At 40.3% G+C, this 19,606-nt stretch overlaps 2 protein-coding genes across 2 annotated transcripts; one reads left to right on the top strand and one right to left on the bottom strand.

The window, feature by feature from the left end:
* Nucleotides 1-2,274: 2,274 nt before the first annotated feature.
* Nucleotides 2,275-4,524, top strand: LOC104431234 (ankyrin repeat-containing protein BDA1-like). The gene is made up of 3 exons (XM_010043899.3): nucleotides 2,275-2,382; nucleotides 2,476-3,144; nucleotides 4,215-4,524. The coding sequence occupies exons 2-3, from the start codon at nucleotides 2,527-2,529 to the stop codon at nucleotides 4,410-4,412; spliced, it is 816 nt and encodes a 271-aa protein (XP_010042201.3). The 5' UTR covers nucleotides 2,275-2,382; nucleotides 2,476-2,526; the 3' UTR covers nucleotides 4,413-4,524.
* LOC104420178 (valine N-monooxygenase 1) lies at nucleotides 4,420-18,443 on the bottom strand. The gene is given in 5 exon segments (XM_039302296.1): nucleotides 4,420-4,818; nucleotides 16,862-17,182; nucleotides 17,452-17,878; nucleotides 17,880-17,985; nucleotides 17,988-18,443. Coding segments are annotated over 5 exon segments (1,680 nt in total). The 5' UTR covers nucleotides 18,415-18,443.
* Between the last annotated feature and the right edge of the window lie 1,163 nt (nucleotides 18,444-19,606).

The raw sequence follows: 19,606 nt of genomic DNA, 5'->3' as shown, positions 1-19,606 counted from the left end.
ATTTGTTAACGAAATTCACCCAAAACTAGGCTACGTCTCCACGCAGAGGCACTCTGCGAATCCACTAGATTTCGAAAAAATTGGAATACAACGATGATTTCTCTCAAGATCAGGGCACAAAGAGATTGAGAACCCTCATAAAGAAAAAAAACTCACTTTTTTCTTCTCTCTTTATCTTGCCTCTCTATTTTGTTTTTCAACATCTTGACGGCTAGCATCTTACCATCACTAATTTAAAGATATCACTTTTAACCTAAAAGCAAATTTGATAGAAAAGACCAAAAAAAAACCCCTAAAAATATCTGGCTTCATCTATAATATGGAGGTCCTCTCCAAAGCAAGCTTCCAAAATCCAAGATTTATTAGACTCGTTACTAGTAGATGCAATACAAACAAAGGGATCATCATTTGATTGAATACTGAAAGAACTTCCAAGGACAAAAACTTAAAATTATCAGCTGCACTAGTAATTGGCAGGGTTTCGTCATTACTGTCTTAGAAGGAGCTGTTAATCACCGTGCAATAGCAACAAATTTTAGCTTTGTTCCGACAATATTGTCACTTAGACCTGGAACTGATGGGAAGCTGCCTCCATTAAAAGAGAACTCATTCACCTTCAAAAGTGATATGGCACCTCCCATCGTGAGATTTTAAAAAGTTATGCGGATTCAAGTACGTACATCCAGAATTGCTAGTTTTCAGGCTAATCACTTGGACAAATAGATGCATGCATGACCAACGATATGCTAATGCAAAACTTCACATCAAATGCATAGTTGTCCTCTAGTCTCAAGGAAACTCACCACCAGAGATTGCCCCATCGATTGTCACAATTAAAAATACAAGACAAGATCTAATTTGTTTCGTGTGATAGTGTCATGCAGAGACTACTCAAGTATCAGACGCTAAGATCATGGGACACAAATAATTCATATTTCTGGAAAAAGAAGTCAAAAACCAGATGCAGGTTTACCCAAACTTGGTTGTTTAATTGTCTTGGCGGTCTGAAATCAATCTTGAAATTTCATGGAGGAGAACCTACACAATGAGATGCTCTAGATGCGGCTGATCGATGAGACCTGTTTCGTTTGACTTTGTATATGCATGATGTCTGCCTACCATAAGCACTGAATTGACAATTTAAGATTCATATTATTGAACCTATATACCGACAAAAGATTTTGAAAGATTAGAATGTTGATCACATATATAGCACTGAATTGACAATTTCTTTGCGTTTGCAGACCTAGCTCGATCAATGTGATAGCAGTGGCTACTGTATGATTCTTGAGTTTTTCAGCAGATAGAAAGTCTCTTCTGCCGCCACGGAGAACATTATTGGAGTGGCCTAAATAAAGTACAATGACATACAAAATCGATGTGGGCAAGTTTTCTATGGTCCTATATTGGATATTTCAGTCGCTAGGGCCTAAACTTGCAACTGCGGATCCTGATATAGAGTTGGATTTTGTGAATCAAATGATCATGTTCTCAAAAAAGAGTATGACGTGCTACTTGTAGCAGTCGAGTAAATATATTGTTAAAGACAAACCTTAGTTTTCAAGAAGATGCTAAAAACAATGAACTAGACAAACTTAGTGAGGTTGCTTCAGTAAGGTGAATATTGTTTATCATTTACATGCACAATTCACGCTGTTTCATTTGCAGATATCTTAAGTATCATGATTCTCTCGGAATATCCCTTTTTTTCCTTTTTCTTGCCTTTGGCGACCCGTCCGTGTGTGTGTGTGAGAGAGAGAGAGATTAATTTTCATAGACAGTAGCGATCTGATGAATCTGATCAGCATGAGGACCAAACAAGAAGGTTGCTTCAAGCGATGTTTTCCTCATTATCCTTAGATGAAAGCAAGTGTTCCTCTTTTCCTTTCTTTTTCCCTTTTCCTTTCTTTTCTTCTTTTTGGTGCTTCAATGTAGCGATCTACAATTAGAATTTGGGTTTCATTGATCTACAAATAGAAAAAAAAAAAAAAAAAAAGAGACTGGTTTTGCACGATGGGATTATACCATGACTGAAAAATTCACAAGCAGGTGGGAGCCACATTTTACTTTTTTGACAATATGATTTCTTTAATAGATTTTGACCAGAGTTGGCCATCTTGTACTCTGGTCCAAGATGGGCGGCCGGACTTGGCTTGCCGTCTATAAAAGAATAATGAACAAAAAAGAAAAAAAAAGCAATCTTGATTGCTGCCAGCCAATCAGCAAGTCCTGCTCTCAACGAGATTTCATTTGACAACTTCACCTTCCTATAGAACCTTCCAAACCAGTAATTCTTGTTTTCCTCGAATTCTTAGACCAGATGATGATGATCCACCATTCTCCCTCTGCAATGATATTCTTGAGGCGGGCCCTCCACCAAAGGTGAGGAACGCGCAGTCAACGCCATTATTCCAGACCTGGGTCCTCCCTGAATTTTCCTCAGCAGCTTCCTTTTACTTTCTTCTTCTTCTTCAGGATGAAACGCCATCCATCCCCTCTCTCTTCCCCTCTTCCCCCTCCGCCGATATGATGCAGCTCGTGAGCCTCTCCCGTGTCGAGAAGCACGCGTCGAGCGCCATGAACAAGCTCCACGAAGCCGCCATGAAAGGCGACCTCGCGGCCCTCCAAGACCTGCTGTTGCAGGACCCCCAGATCCTCCACAAGACCACTTCTTCGTCCTCCGACGGCACGCCCCTGCACGTTTCCTGCCTCTCGGGCCACGCGTCCTTCACCAAACACCTCCTCACCCACAACCCGGAGCTCGCCAAGGAGGCCGACTCCCGCGGCTCCCTGCCCCTCCACGTGGCGTGCGCGAAGGGCGACGTGGAGATCGTCAGGGCCCTCGTGGCCGTCGACCCGGCCGGGTGTCTCCGGTATGATCGCGAGGGGAGGACGCCTCTGCACTTGGCCGCCATCAAAGGGAGGGCCGAGGTCATTGCCGAGTTGACTCGGGCCAAGCCCGAGTCGGCCCGGATGGTGACGAGTCAGGGGGAGAGCGCGTTTCACCTCTGCGTGAAGAGCAACAGGGTGGAGGCGTTGAAGGTGGTGGTGGACTGCGTTGGGAGGAACGATGAGTTCGTGGGTTGTAGGGATAAGGATGGGAACACGATCTTGCATCTTGCTGTGGCCAGGAAACAATTGGAGGTGAGAAAGCTGATTTTCTCTTCTCAGTGGTTTTATGTGTGTGTGATTCTTAGCGTTCTTGATTTGACTGTGCTTGAAATTGAATTGGAAGTGGAGCTGATGATGCTAGGAAGTGGGAATTGCTTGTTTTAGCATAGGAAGTTCAGAATTTGCTTGCAGGTTCATGTGTGCCCCTTTCGGTCAAACATAGCTGAGTTGAGTTGACTGAAAACGCAATGAGAGAGAGAGTAAATCTGGAGATGATCTGCTAACAGGACACCGTTTGAAATGCGATGTTATGAGGAAGAAGCTGCACAATTAGGATCTAATTTTTTGTGAATTGATACATTCTTAATATGATTTTCATTGATCTGCTCGATAATATCATGAGAAGTTGATTAGCAATTCAAATGGGAACATGAATATAAGGCATGAAATGAATAAAACTCCTAAATTGGCATTATTGTCAGATAGATCACTTAGGGCAGGGTAATCTGTTCTTCTTTTTGAGAAAGAAAGTTGAGGATTTGGTTGCTTTTTTAGGTGGTCCTTTAGTTTACATGGTACTGAGCACTGGAGAAATAAGATTAGAGGAGACTTTGCTATGTCTTGATGCACTTGATCAGATATGATTCTATTAATTTAATCTACTGCCCGAAATGGCAACATTGAACTGATAAGTCTCATGGACAACTGCTAATGCTGAACTCAACTTCGCAAGTAACAGCGAATACTTAAGTGCAGGTAACACGTGCACATAACTTCCCCATGTTATCAAGTGAAGCTTTTTAAGGCGTATACAAAAAGTGAAGCTCTTTATGGATAAATGGATTGTGCAATGTGATTATCCAAGTTGTGTTGTTTCCGCAGTAATATGAACTGGAACATGAAAACTATGGGTTGGTCCAAATTTGGGATTAGCATTATGGGGACATTATCCTTCGCATAAACTTGAAGATTCTGCTTACAGTATCTTTTGTCCAAAGCATTCAATTGATTGAATTGGCACTAGGACAGAGAGACTTGTGACTTTGATTAACATATGTTGGTGTATGCCTTTTTCTAAAAAAGAATGGCTGAAAATTTTGCAGATCATTAAGTATTTGCTCTCCAGCACCAACATTGCAGTAGACGTCCAAAATGTGAAGGGATTTACAGCACTGGATGTCTTATCACAAGGTCCAAGAGACTTGAGAGACATGGAGATCAAGCAGCTCCTACAGAGAGCCGGAGCTCCGATAATGTATCAAACATCTTTGGGTCGCGACACAATCCAGGCCATTCAATAGCACAGCCTTATATCAAACAGAACAGTGATATTAAGCCACCGGTTAAGGCTCGCAAACAGACAGATTGGCTGGGCAGAAAAAGAAGTGCCCTGATCGTGGTGGCTTCACTCATTGCGACGGTGGCATTCCAAGCCACGCTATCCCCACCTGGAGGCTTCTGGCAGGATGACTTTACAGCAGACCCTGCAAAGAATGGCACGGAGAAATCACACCATGTGGGAATGGCCGTGATGGCCACCGCTCTCCCGAAGGCATATGGGCAGTTCATGATCTTCAACACGCTTGCATTTCTTTCTTCACTGAGCATAATTCTGCTTGTGGTCAGTGGACTCCCTATTAAAAGAAGGAGGTGGATGTGGACCCAGATGGTGACGATGTGGATCGCTATCACTGCACTTACTATTACCTACTTCATCGCGTGGATACATATGACACCGGAAGATAACAGAGGGTTCTGAACACAGTGACTAGAGTTTCTGTGCTTCTGTGGCTATGCCTGAAAAAAGATTCTTCTCAAGTGCCTCCTAACATTCCCTCAGAAAAGTAGCCCAGAAAAGACATGCCCCGATTGCAATGCCATAAATAGAAGCATTTGACCAAATACTCAAGTCTATGTTAATTATTTCTTTTAGGACAGGTCCTGCCTGGTCTTGGTAATTGTTTTGTCCTCTAGATTAAAGAGTTAAGCATTCTCCTGACAAACATTTGAAAGATTCCCGGTTTAATCCAGAAAAAAAAAACTGTCCGGTTTGCTATGTGATGAATACCGTGCCGTAATTGGTTTGGACTTTGTCAAATGTACAAGTACTGCTACGGGGAAATTGATACGTAATCGCCATGCCGAGGGAGTCAAGAAATTGAACAGGATCCGAAGCTGTTTATTTTAAGAAGTTTTTAGGCTGCTCGAGGACGATATAGCTTTTTGGCTGCTGGTGGACGATATAGTTTTCGACAACTGTTATACTTCCCAATTTCCTGATTAATTAATACTATCAGGGAAAAGTGGCATAGAATCAAAATGAAGATGATGTTGAAGAAAAAGATGAAAGTAGATCTAGCGACTCGACATAGATCCTCTACCCTACAAGGTGATTCTACGGGCATCTGAGTAATACCTCAATCGTTGGTGCGAGAAGTAATACCTTGTTTATGTGCATCAACTTGCGAGAAGTAATTGAGACACCGATGAAAGCACTTTATGGATAGAGGGATCCCCATCCAAGTATGAGTAACTCATTCTTTACTGTTTGAGGCACGGATGCATTTGTACCCAGAGCCAAAACCTTACGTCGACTAATGGATTGAGTTAAAAGAGTAAATGAACTTTAAAAATGGGCCATTCACTCGGTAGAAATAAGCCAACCGTATTAGAAATTTGATTGTCGAGTCTCCTAAATTTGCTAGAAATCATTTAATAGCTAGGGATAGTATTTGATACATTGCTATTTTTTGGAATCTGCATAATACCTTGTATGATTTCATAAATCTCACAAGGTCATTTTGTTCTAATCGTGCGACGAAACTCTTCATAGTCTTGGTTCGCTGGTTTTTCTGGAGCACTATATGTTGGATATTCCTAAGCAAATCGTGAAGGCATAGTGGCCTATGCCTAATAAAAAGAAGGATATCCTTGAACCATGACTGACATGATTGGCGATAAACTAAACTTGACGGTGAAATTGCGCTTATCCTTTCCCTATTGGTTGAACCGACCTTAATTACCACTTCAAGTTTATATTAATTATCAGGCAAGTGGATGTTCCAAGCAGACAAGTCACAAAAAACAACTGCGGCTTTTCGTGTGAAAGCATTCTTTCCAAGAAAGGAAAGAAGTTGACAACTAGCTAAGGGTTGCCTGGCTGGTCGTGGTTACGAATTTACGATTGTCATTGGTGTTAATATTTTGTGGGTGTCCAATCTTAGATTGTATTCGTTTCGCTAAAAATTAGTGATCTGCAAAATATTTTTCAAAAATTAATTACTTATTTCACTCAGAAAAATTAGTAAAAAAAAAATATTTTCTCAAGTGCCTCCTAACATTCCCTCAGAAAAGTAGCCCAGAAAAGACGTGCCCCGATTGCAATGCCATAAATAGAAGCATTTGACCAAATACTAAAGTCTATGTTAATTATTTCTTTTAGGATAGGTCCCAGCTGGTCTTGGTAATTTTTTTGCCTCTAGATTAAAGAGTTAAGCATTCTCCTGACAAACACCGGAAAGATTCCCCCTTTAATCCAGAAAAAAAAAAAACTGTCCGGTTTGCAATGTGATGAATACCGTGCCTTAATTGGTTTGGACTTTGTCAATTGTACAAGTATTGCTACGGGGAAATTGATACGTAATCGACATGCCGAGGGAGTCAAGAAATTGAACAGGACCCGAAGCTGTTTATTTTAAGAAGTTTTTAGGCTGGTGGAGGACGATATAGTTTTCGAAAGGTGGGGGCTTCTTTGTTTCTGTGGTGTAAACTGGGCATCATCACACTCTCTTTACTAGCTAGTAAGGCTTAAAGCTGCATCATCTTCATCATTTGATATTCTAAAGTGCACTTTGAGGGTATCGGTGAACAGAAAAACCTCATATTGGCTGATCTTTGGGGGAAAGGAGCAAAAATAAATCGAAATTATTTATTATTCCACTCAAATAACTGGAGCACACAACAGGCTAAGCAACGTTTAACTTTCACTTTCTTGCAAGTAAAACTCAAGGATAGAGATGCAATGGCAAACGTGGCTCAGCATGAGCAACGAGCGGATCAGCAAGAGACAGATCCTCAAAGGACTCATCAAGATTAATACTTGTGACATTAGGCGGTGCCATCCAATTAAACCCTTGAACCATCCTAGCAAGAAGCATGACAGTCATTGCAGTCCCAAGCATCGGAGCCACACAGCCGCGACGCCCTGTGCTAAAGGAAATGAAGCGCAAGTTCGGCTCTGTGAGAGGAACTTCAATGCAGTCACTAATAAAGTGCCGCTCTGGCCTAAACTCAAGTGGCTTGTGAGATAGCTAGTACGAGTACCTAGAGGGGGTGAATAGGTATACAAAAAAAATTTCTCGATGTTTGCACGATATTTAAACAATTAGAGACTTTGCAACAGTTGAAAATTCAATCGCAAGACTGAGTAAGGGAAAGAGAGAATTGAACACTCAGTTTATAGTGGTTCGGCTTGATTCAAGCCTACGTCCACTCTTTCGCACCGATGCCCGACGGCTGGATTCCACTATGATCAAAGAGTTGTTACAGTGTTGATCTTCCTTGATTTCTAGGTGTAGATGATCTACCACACTTGCTCAAGGCGTCACCAAGTATAAACACTCTCGCATATACAATTTCGCTCGCTCAACTAACAATCAAAGGATCTTCGACTCTGGAATTTTTCTATCGATCACACACTTAAAACAACTAGAACGTCTTCCTTTATACTCCTTCATGCCATCATAGCCGTTGGCACTTACCAAAGGAATTCCTCCAATCTACCCGTTGGACGGAATCAATCAAGAAGATCATCCGAGCTATATAAGGAATCGATGATAGCCCATCAATCCTGTTCGCCCATACAATCAGGATCTCGGTTTCCAAGAATAGAATAATCCAAGATTATTTCGTCGACCATCGGATCTTCAATCGTTCTTAGATAAGATATAAAGAATCCGAAATGATTATCCAACCAAAGAATCTATCCCCCGAGGGATAGGATCAAATCCTCAATCATAAACCTCGACTTTGGATTTCCTTCAACACTCGGATTAGAAAGACTCGGTGAGAATAACTTTGAGTCTTGAGTCTTGAGTCTTGAGTCTTGAGTCTTGAGATAACAGAGTCTTGAGACTATAAAATCTTGAGACTTTAACTATCGATATCCGGACTTGGGTGATAGAAATGTTTTGTCGACTTCAAAATATTCGGAAAGATTTCTCCAACAATCTCCCCCTTTTTGATGGTGACAAAACTTTCTTGAAGATTTGAACAACTTTGACCTGCAAAAACATTTCTCAAGCAATATGGCTAACTCATAAAGATTAATAAACAAACTGACTCTGCATCCACAGCAAATTGGTTAGTCTTTCATGAGTAATACCATGTAACAATACTTGATATAAATGCAACCGGTCAAGCATCAAAATCCACAACCAATTCCGCCTAACACTCAAGTTCAAGTTCTCAAGTCATACTCAAAAATAAACATAACCACAAAAGTCAAATAAATAATGTTTGTTCAAATTGGTTCTCCCCTTTTGTCATCATTAAAAGAGGGTGAGAAAGGAGTCATGTCTGCTTGGGAATGCGCACGATCTGGAAATCCCCAATGGACTGGACTACTCCTTCGAGCTTCTTCGAGATCTTCGCATGAGATGAGCTACCTCTTCTCTCTTGGCATTGGCTTGAAGTTGTAGAGCGAGGTCTTTGTATTTTTCTTCCAGAGAGACTGAAGATGCTTGTCCAGCATGCTTCAAGACTTGGATTTCACAATCCGGAATATATATGCCGGTTACGCATTTCCGGAAGAATATTCATGATACTACGAAGATCTGAATCATCCGTCGTATGCGGCATTGGCTTTCTCGGATGGTGTGTGTGCGACGATGGCGCTTCGAACGGTCTTGCAGATTTGGAATCGTCGTATCATCTTCTTCGAGCAATTGAGAGACCGAGCTTCTTCTGGGTCTTCCGAGATTTTCTTTGATCTTCGACAAAGCATGAGGTGGAGACCTCTCTTGCTCGCTAACTCCCCCTCGTCTCTAGGACATCGAAAGGGAAGAGTGATGATCAATCTCTTGATTTCCTTCTCTCAGTTTATCGCAGACGGTGATCTTTTACTTCTTCTTTTTCTTCCTCAACTTCTTTCTCCTTCTCTCTCTGTTCTTCTTCTTCTCTCGCTTTCTGCTGAAGTTCTCGTCGAATAAGACACGAACGTCTTGTTCTTGTCGGTGCTGGAATAGTGGGATCTTCATCATCTTCATCTTCATCCTCATCCTCCGAGGATAAGAGTTCTTTTCCTCTTTTTCGAAGAAGCACTAAATGCCTTCTTTCCTTTTCCTTTTGAAGGTATTGGACTGGAGATTTCACTTTGAATTTCTCCATTGCCTTAGAAAGTTCTTGCAGACGCATCTTCATTAACATTTTCAACCCTACCACCATCTTATCACACGGTCTAACACAAAAGTATGTGGCAGTTCAATATTCAGATGTCTGAAGATCTTGGTCACTGACGAGGATAAGGCAATTGTCCTTTGTCTTTTGACACATTCGTACATATGGAAAAGAATAGTGTGCGGGAGAGAACTTCCGTCTGAGTTGATCGCATACATCAACTTTGCTTCGAAAGAGACACGAAGTCTTTGAAGTAGACTTAGGTCTTAGACAATTGATCACAATCTTGTGAAGCACAATGTTGATAGCGTTCATTCAGAATAGATAATTTTCTTATCTACATCCCTATCTTTGACAAGATCCGAGTAGTTCGAGCGGTGAGACTTTAATGGGAGATAGCGTCCCCGTTCAACTCCAACTATGTCTGCACAACATATTCACATCTACCACATAGACTTTGTCTCGAACATTTGAATGAAATTCTATTCGCATCCAAAAAGCTAAGATTTGAATAGAAATAAGCGTCGATGATCATACCCGTCTCGTAGAGTCGGAGCGAAAGTCTCAAGTTGAAGCAAATTCAACTTCTCTCTTAGGTTCAAGTTGATGGAATCCGGGAAGTCAAAATCGACACTTCTAGGGTTGATTACCCCTCTTTTCAACAAGACCGTAATACACTTTTTCTTGATCCTTGGATTTAAACAAATCCATCCGATTTCCTTTCGCCTTTGCCGCCACACCCATTCTAGGTTCAAATTCAAGGAACATTTTGTCATCATCATTCGCGTCAATCGATTTTGTCCGGCATACGAGGATCTCTTGGAATGTTCGCAAGAGCTTCCTGCTTTTCCTTTTGGGGCAATTCCCCATTCCTCCATTTTCTTCAGAAAAAGATACTCATTCCCATAATTTTTGTCCTTAAGGAAGTCATCTATGTAGTTCAATGGAGTACTGTGCTTTTCAATGCACAATAAAGTTTATACAAAAAGGAAGGCTTTTGAACTCTTCTTGGGTCGGCATCCTCGATTATCTCTTCTTCCGGTTATGACTTTCACTTTGTGGGGCGGAGATGCTGAATGACGTGGAGGAGAGCGAATCGGACTTTGTCGCTGACCGAGATAAGTCTTCTTCCTCAGTGAGATCGAAATGAGTCGGTCCCTTCTTCATTCTTTGTGGTCCCCCTTCGCGATTCTTGATGATTTCCTTGAAGACGACATCTTTCTTTGTCTATTGGAGGATTCCTTCACTTGCTTTCCCAAGAAAAATGACCACTTTCTCGACGATGAACAAAGAGTAGAAACAAGTATAGAGAGAAGAGTGCTTTTTAGGGTTTTGAAGATTTGGGGAAAACTGTATATATAACTTAGTTTTTGAAAAGGGAAGTTCAATCGGTGCAATGGAAAGTGAACGATTACTTCTTTTCAAAATCTATAAGCGCCAAAATTATTAAACAAAAGATCGTACCTTTTCGACTAAAATGAAAATTAGTACCTTTTAGAAGAAATACAACTTACGTCTTTATCCACGAATGTCCGAGTCTCGGGACTTAGAGTCTAAGAGATCGAGTCTTTAGAGTTGGTGAGTCTCTAGACTTTAACTTCTTCAAGCTTCAAAATGTTGAGTCTTGAGCGGATAAAGTCAAACCGATTCTTCTCCAAAGGCTTTGTGAATATGTCTCGCTAGTTGACTTTTGAATCAACAAATTGAATCGAGATTTCTCCATTTTGAATATGATCTCTAATAAAGTGATGTCGAATCTCAATATGCTTTGCTCTTGAATGAAGGATTGGATTTTTGGTGAGATTTATAGCACCGGTGTTGTCACATCGATTTCGTGCATGAGTCTTCAATGCCAAAGTCTTGTAGCTGTTGTTTTATCCATAGAATTTGCGAACAGCAGCCTTCCAAGAGCTACATACTGCAGTTTACATTGTTGAAAGAGCTACGGTGCTTTGTTTCCTCGAAAACCAAGACACCGTTCGTTTCCAAGTAGTTGACAAGTTCCGGAAGTGCTCTTTCTATCGATTACCGCAACCGGCGGATCTGCATCTGAGTATCCTAGAAGATTAAAGTCTCCCTTCTTTGGATACCAAAGACCGATGCTTGAAGATGAAGCAACGTATTTGATAATTCGTTTCACGCGCACCGAGATGTGATTCTCTAGGATCTGATTGAAACCTAGCACGGATACAAACACCGAACAAAATATCGGGTCTAGAAGCGAAGATAAAGAAGTGAACCGATCATGCTTCGTACGGCTTTTGATCTATTTTCTTCCCTTCTTCATCCTTGTCTATCTTCTGAGAACATGACATTGGTATGTCGATCTTTTTGCATTTTTCCAATCCAAACCTTTTGACAAGATCATTCGCATATTTTTCTTGATGGATGAAAGTTCCTTCCTTCATTTGTTTCACTTGGAGTCCAAGAAAGAATGTTAATTCTCCCATCATACTCATTTCAAATTCATCCTGCATAGACTTAGAAAATTTCTTGCAAAGACTTTCATTAGAAGATCCAAAATAATGTCATCAACATATATTTGAACAAGTAAAAAGTTTTTGTTTTCCTTTTGATAAACAAAGTAGTATCTACTTTACCTTTGACAAAACCATTTTGTAATAAAAACTTACTTAATCTGTCGTACCAAGCTCGAGGTGCTTGCTTTAGACCATACAGCCTTTTTCAGTCCGAAGACGAGTCGGCTTCTTTGGGTCTTCAAATCCAGGCGGTTGTTCCACATAAACTTCCTCATGGATAAATCCATTTAGGAAAGCACTTTTGACGTCCATTTGGAATAACCTGAAATTTTTGTAACAAGCAAACGCAAGTAATAGACGAATAGCTTCTAACCTTGCAACGGGTGCGTAAGTCTCGTCATAGTCTATTCCTTCTTCTTGCGTATACCCTTTGGCCACGAGCCTTGCTTTGTTTCGTACGACTTTTCCTTTTTCGTTCATTTTGTTCCCGAATACCCATTTGGTTCCAATAACAGTTTTACCTTTTGGTTTAGATGTCAATTCCCGACATCATTGATGTTGAACTGTCTAAGCTCTTCTTGCATAGCTTCGATCCAGCTTTCATCGAGATAAAGCTTCTTCTATGCTTTTTGGTTCAATTTCAGAGATGAGAGCCACGGACTAGATTCTTCATGCCTTTTTGATCTGGTGCGGATTCCTTCATTAAGTTCGCCAATAATAAGATCTTTGGGATGACTGGATTTGTGTTTCCGGTTACTGGTTGATGATCTCTTTCTTTATTTGATTCTCCATGATCGTCTTGATGATGGACTTCCAGAATCTGAGATGCTTCTTGAGATGTAGACATTTGAAGATCTAGAGCGGATTCAGTCTCATCGTACCGAGTCCGCTGGATTCATCTTGCACCGAGTCTTGGAATTTGACATTCATTGATTCTTCCACGACTGGTTTTTTTATTGTAGACTCGTAGGCTTTGCTTGATGTAGAATATCCAAGGAAGATGCCTTCATCTGATCTTTCTTCAAACTTACCAACTCGATCATTTGCATTTTTCAAAATAAAGCATTTGCAACCGAACACATGAAAGTATGAAACAATAGGCTTCTTACCTTTGAACAATTCATAGGGGGTTTTATCAAGAATAGGTCTTAAAAAGACTCTATTTATAATATAGCAAGTTTGAAACACTTCAGCCCAAAATCGTGAAGAAATTTTACTTTCAATTAAAAGTGTTCTAGCCATTTCTTGAAGAGATCTATTCTTTCTTTCCACAACTCCATTTTGCTCGGAGTATACGGAGAGGAGAACATGTGATTAACACAGATTTATCACGAGAATCTCGTAAAATCTTGATTTTCAAATTCACTTCCATGATCTGTTCTTATACTAGAAATAGCACATCCTTTTTCATTTTGAACCTTTTTAGCAAACTTTTCAAAGTACGAAAAGGTTTCTGATTTGTTTGCTAGAAAATATACCTGGTAAAACGAGTAATCATCTACAATTACTAGACAATATTTCTTACCTCCAATGCTCTGGGTTCTTGTTGGTCCGAAGAGATCCATATGAAGCAACTCGTATTACATGATTAGTAGATACATGATTTATTTGTTTAAATGAATTTCTTACCTTTCCCAGAATGCATGGAGTACATAAGTCGACTTTTGGTATGGCGGTTTAGGTAGACCTCTAACAAGCTGCTTTGAAGAGATTTTGGCTAATTGCTTCTTGTTGATATGGCCAAGCTTTCTATGCCATAGAATTGCTTCATCTTGAATTGAAATTAAGCATTGTTCTTCATTTGGCTTTACATCAAGGAGGTAGATGTTTCCATGCCTTCGACCCATGAAAGACTGAGTCGAATCTTTGCTAATTCCAGAACAAATGCCTTCTTGAAAGAAGATCTTGTAACCAGTATCACACAATTGGCTAATGCTGAGTAGATTGTAGTTGAGTCCTTCCACTAGAGAGACATTGCTTATTGTGAGATTTCCAATTTCAATTCCGAATCCCACAATACTTCCTTTGCTATTTCCTCCGAATGAAACTTTTCCACCATTCACTTTAATAAGCTTTATGAAACACTCGAGTCTCTGTCATGTGTCTTGAGCATCCGCTGTCAAGATACCACTTTACCTTCTTTTTGACAGAGACTTTGCATTCAAAAAAGAGTCTCAAGCTTTCTTTGGTACCCAAATTTTCTTGGGTCCTTTCATGTTAGTAGGATAAGCATTATTAGGCCATACTCTCTTCACAAGGGCTTCCAAACCATAGGACACTCTTTTTCAAAATGATCCCGACCGTTACACTTAGAACACCTTAAAGCATTTCGACCTACGGGCTTTACAAAAACTCTTTTGAAATGATTTTTATAAGCCTCTTTCGATGGTCTTTTCTTAATTCTTTCTTTTACTTTCGGAAAATCAATCAAAGGGATTGTTTCTTCTGTCATACCTAGACCCGACTTATTAAAGTAAGGTCTTTGGATTGAAAGAACTTTTTCAAGTTTTTCGGACCTATTGAAAATTTCTTTGAAATATTTGATAAATCAGTTTTTAAGAAAGCATTTTCTTTTGAAAGATTGTCTTCACTCTCTTTAAGAGTAGAAACATTCAAGTCTAAATTTTTTACCTTTTCTTCTAAAATGATTTCCTTTTTGTTTTAAAAATGAGTTTTCCTTTTAAGTTCGGAAATCCTTTTAAGAGAAGTCTTAAGACTAAAACATAACTCATTAATATATTTAGAGACTTTGACAGGGATTTTATAATTGCTTACCTCAAATTCACCGCCCGAGTCCGATCCAGTCCGAGTCCGATTGCGCCATTAGACACGAGGTTGGCATATTCCTCATCACTCTCTTCACACTCGTATCGCTCCCGTGGTTTCGGCTTTAAGAGCTTTTCGAAATTTCTCAGCTTTTCCTCTTTTCTTTTCGAAGAGGACGATTGGGTCCGATGTGTCCCTTCTTTTTACATTCGAAGCAAACTACTTCTTTGTTTGGTTCCTCATCATCAACAGACTTGGTCTGCTGTCTCGAGAACTTTGTTTCTTTGGGATAAACCTTCTGCCTTTTCTATTCGGTTTTACGAATCTTCTTATCATGAGGGCGAGCTCCTCATCATTCATATCATCTTCAGAATCTGCATCATCGAATCATCATTTGATTTCAAAGCAATAGATTTCTTACCTCTTGGATCTTCGTCTTCATTAATTCGTTCCACTTCGTAAGATCAAGAGTTCCAATCGCCTACGTCTGCGATAATGGCATGATTCTTTGCGTCTCTCTTATTGAAGTCTTTATATGATTCCAATCCTTGGAGAGTCCACGTAGAAGCTTGTTCACCTTCATGGGATCAGAAATTTTTGTCCTTGGTTCTCAAGACCATTGACAATATCTGTAAAACGACTAAACATGTCAGTTATAGATTCTCCTGGTTTCATTTTGAAGGATTCATATTGACCAAGAAGAATGTTAATTCTGGTCTCCTTCACTCGATCTGTTCCTTCATAAGTGATATGTAACCTGTCCCCGAGACTTCTTTTGCTGTGACACAAGAAGATATTCTGTTATATTCAGTTGGTGACAAAGCACAATATAAAGAATAAATTGCTTTAGCATCAAGTGCTTGTCTCTTGTTTATTTCTTCTTGAGACATTCCGCTGGTTTCAACGGTTTCTTTTCCTCTTTCATGTTTGATGCAGCAGCAATAGTGATTCCTTTTTCCACTACGTCCCATTCCGTAGGATCCTTTGATCGTAGGAAAGCTTTCATCTTGTTCTTCCAGATGTTGTAATCCTTTCCATCGAAGTAGGGAGGTCTGGTATTGCTTTGCCCCTCCATCAGCCCTGGTGCTAGCATACTAGCCATGGATCTTTTACTCTGAAGTAAAACACTTCAAACAAAGTAAGAACACAGGCTCTGATACCAATTGAGATAGCTAGTACGAGTACCTAGAGGGGGGTGAATAGGTATACAAAAAAAATTTCTCGATGTTTGCACGATATTTAAACAATTAGAGACTTTGCAACAGTTGAAAATTCAATCGCAAGACTGAGTAAGGGAAAGAGAGAATTGAACACTCAGTTTATAGTGGTTCGGCTTGATTCAAGCCTACGTCCACTCTTTCCAGACCGACAGCCGATTGGCTGGATTCCACTATGATCAAAGAGTTGTTACAGTGTTGATCTTCCTTGATTTCTAGGTGTAGATGATCTACCACACTTGCTCAAGGCGTCACCAAGTATAAACACTCTCGGTATACAATTTCGCTCGCCTCAACTAACAATCAAAGGATCTTCGACTCTGGAATTTTTCTATCGATCACACACTTAAAACAACTAGAACGTCTTCCTTTTATACTCCTTCATGCCATCATAGCCGTTGGCACTTACCAAAGGAATTCCTCCAATCTACCCGTTGGACGGAATCAATCAAGAAGATCATCCGAGCTATATAAGGAATCTGATGATAGCCCATCAATCTGTTCGCCCATACAATCGGATCTCGGTTTCCAAGAATAGAATAATCCAAGATTATTTCGTCGACCATCGGATCTTCAATCGTTCTTAGATAAGATATAAAGAATCCGAAATGATTATCCAACCAAAGAATCTATCCCCGAGAGGATAGGATCAAATCCTCAATCATAAACCTCGACTTTGGATTTCCTTCAACACCGGATTAGAAAGACTGTCAGTGAGAATAACTTTGAGTCTTGAGTCTTGAGTCTTGAGTCTTGAGTCTTGAGATAACAGAGTCTTGAGACTATAAAATCTTGAGACTTTAACTATCGATATCCAGACTTAGACTGATAGAAATGTTTTGTCAGCTTCAAAATATTCTGGAAAGATTTCTCCAACAGCTTGTTCCAGACCTTAGGGTTTCGCCCAAGGCCAAAACGGCTCAGTAGCACGTGACTTCCCTTTGGGATGAAGTAGCCGGCGACAATGGCATCAGACATGGCCATGTGTGGAGGGTTGAAAGGTGCGATTGGATGGAGCCTGAAGGCTTCTCGAATGCATGCTTTGATATAATTAAGATGTGGGATGTCACATTCCTGAACTAATCTCTCTTTACCAACGACCCTGTCCAATTCCTCCTTCGCTATCTTGAGGATTTCAGGTTGGTTTATCATCTCAGCCATGGCCCATTCAACTGCGTTTGAGGGATTGTCGACAGTGGCGAACATCATTTCCTGCAATTATAGATTTTGATTGGTTATGTTCTTGTGATTCATCCATAAATTTCCCGTGTATCGTTTAGACCCTCAAAATTTATTTGAAAACAAAAGAGACAATGCATGGAGGATATAATTCAAGTGAAATTGAGTTTCTGTTAATGCAAAGACAGCATATTGACGATGTATTAAAGTATACTATGGAGATCTATTTGGCATACGCATACACAAGTAAAAAAAGTCCGCTTAAAGAAAAAGAAGCTAGTAAATACATGTTTGCATCTTACCGTTACTTGTGCTTTGATTTCTTCAGGTGTAAGTAGTGGCTTTCCCTCTGAATCCTTGAGCGTAACCAGAACATCGAGCAAATCATGAGGATCATTGCTGGTAGATTTCTCGTTCAAATTGCCGAACCTCCTCCATTTTCCGATCCTTGCATCAATTATGGGGTCATGATAGTTGTTTACAGTGCTGACGGCCTCTTTAACAAACTTCTCATGACCATCTAAATCAAGTCCTACCAACCAAGGTAAATAGTCAGATATGCAAAATGCATATAAATACTTCAGTATAGTAAATATCGCCCCAACATGTTCTTCCTCAGCAATGGTTGGTTCGCCGTCCGCCCTTTCCTCTCCGAAGTATCTTTTACTAAACATTAACTTCCGGATCACGTTTCCAGTATATTGTCTAGCGGCGGTCCTCACATTTACAGTTCTGCTTGAGCTTTTTGCTTCGATTGTAAATGTACTTGACCAAGTTGTCTGCTTCCTCGGTTCTTTTATCCTTCAACCAATGATGCCTTGCGGGGGAAATAATTTCGAAACTATAACTCTCCTCATTTTCATCCATTGGTCACCATAAGGACTTAGGATGGTTGTGAGGTATCCGCCACTATACGTTCGTGTCGCCATTGAAGTAGGCCTTGACGAAAATGTTGCATCATGCTTCTTGAGGAATTCTCTGGCGATTTCGGGGCATGTAACGGGGATGATGTGAACATTGCCGAGCCGAATACATGCAATGTCAGTGTCCGTCTCCTTCATGACGCTATGTATCCACCGGAATGTTGGCTTTTGGGTCAGCATTTCGGGCACACAGCCAATGATGGGCCACGGGGCAGGACCGGGGGGAAGTCGTGGCGCTGATCTTCCATTTTTGTGGATATTCCTGAACATTGCTTTCGTCACGTGTATAAGGAAGAGGATCAGAACTGTGAAGAGTTGGGGTATAGAATTGGCGGAGATCATTTTGTTTGCTTTGGATGGTTCAGGAGACACCAGGCTTCAAGGGATCTAAGCTTTTTCTCATTTCCTCCCCATTTTAAGGGGGGTGGGGGGTTCGGTTCGGTTCAACGATAATTAATATTGACCAAATACTCAAGTCTATGTTAATTATTTCTTTAGGACAGGTCCCGCCTGGTCTTGGTCATCGTTTTGCCTCTAGATTAAAGAGTTAAGCATTCTCCTGACAAACATCTCAAAGATTCCCCGTTTAATCCAGAAAAAAAAAACTGTCCGGTTTGCAATGGGATGAATACCGTGCCTTAATTGGTTTGGACTTTGTCAAATGTACAAGTATTGCTACGAGGAAATTGATACGTAATCGCCATGCCGAGGGAATCAAGGAATTGAGTAGGACCCGAAGCTATTTATTTTAAGAAGTTTTTAGGCTGCTGGAGGACAATATAGCTTTTAGGCTGCTGGTGGACGATATAGTTTTCGACACCTGTTATACTTCCCGATTTCCTGATTAAATGATACTATCAGGGAAAAGTGGCATAGAATCAAAATGAAGCTGATCTTGAAGAAAAAGATGAAAGAAGATCTAGCGACTGGACATAGATCCTCTACCCTACAAGGTGATTCTACGTGTGTCTCAGTACTACCTCAATCGTTGGTGCGAGAAGTACTACCTTGTTTACGTGCATCAACTTGCGAGAAGTATTTGAGACACCGATGAAGCACTTTATGGATAGATGATCCTCATCCAAGTATGAGTAACTCATTCTTTACTATTTGAGGCACAAATGCATTTGTACCCAGAGCCAAAAACTTACGTCGACTAATGGATTGAGTTAAAAGAGTAAATGAACTTTAAAAATGGGCCATTCACTTGGTAGAAATAAGCCAACCGTATTAGAAATTTGACTGTCGAATCTCCTAAATTTGCTAGAAATCATTTAATAACTAGGGATAGTATTTGATACATTGCTATTTTTTGGAATCTGCATAATGCCTTCTATGATTTCATAAATCTCACAAGGTCATTTTGTTCTAATCGTGCGACGAAACTCTTCATAGTCTTGGTTCGTAGGTTTTTCTGGAGCACAATATGTTGGATTTTCCGAAGCAAATCGTAAAGGCATAGTGGCCTTTGGCTAATAAAAAGAAGGATATCCTTGAACTATGACTGACATGATTGGCGATAAACTAAACTTGA

Source organism: Eucalyptus grandis, chromosome 9 (genome assembly GCF_016545825.1).
Source record: "Eucalyptus grandis isolate ANBG69807.140 chromosome 9, ASM1654582v1, whole genome shotgun sequence".
NCBI lineage: Eukaryota > Viridiplantae > Streptophyta > Magnoliopsida > Myrtales > Myrtaceae > Eucalyptus > Eucalyptus grandis.
Note: the sequence above shows the minus strand (reverse complement) of the source record. Positions and strands in the feature narration are given on the sequence as shown.

Coding starts and splice junctions, on each gene's coding strand:
- LOC104431234 (XM_010043899.3), top strand. CDS start 2,527: ATGATGCAGCTCGTGAGCCTCTCCCGTGTCGAGAAGCACGCGTCGAGC. Junction 3,145..4,214: donor TGGCCAGGAAACAATTGGAG/GTGAGAAAGCTG, acceptor AAAATTTTGCAG/ATCATTAAGTATTTGCTCTC.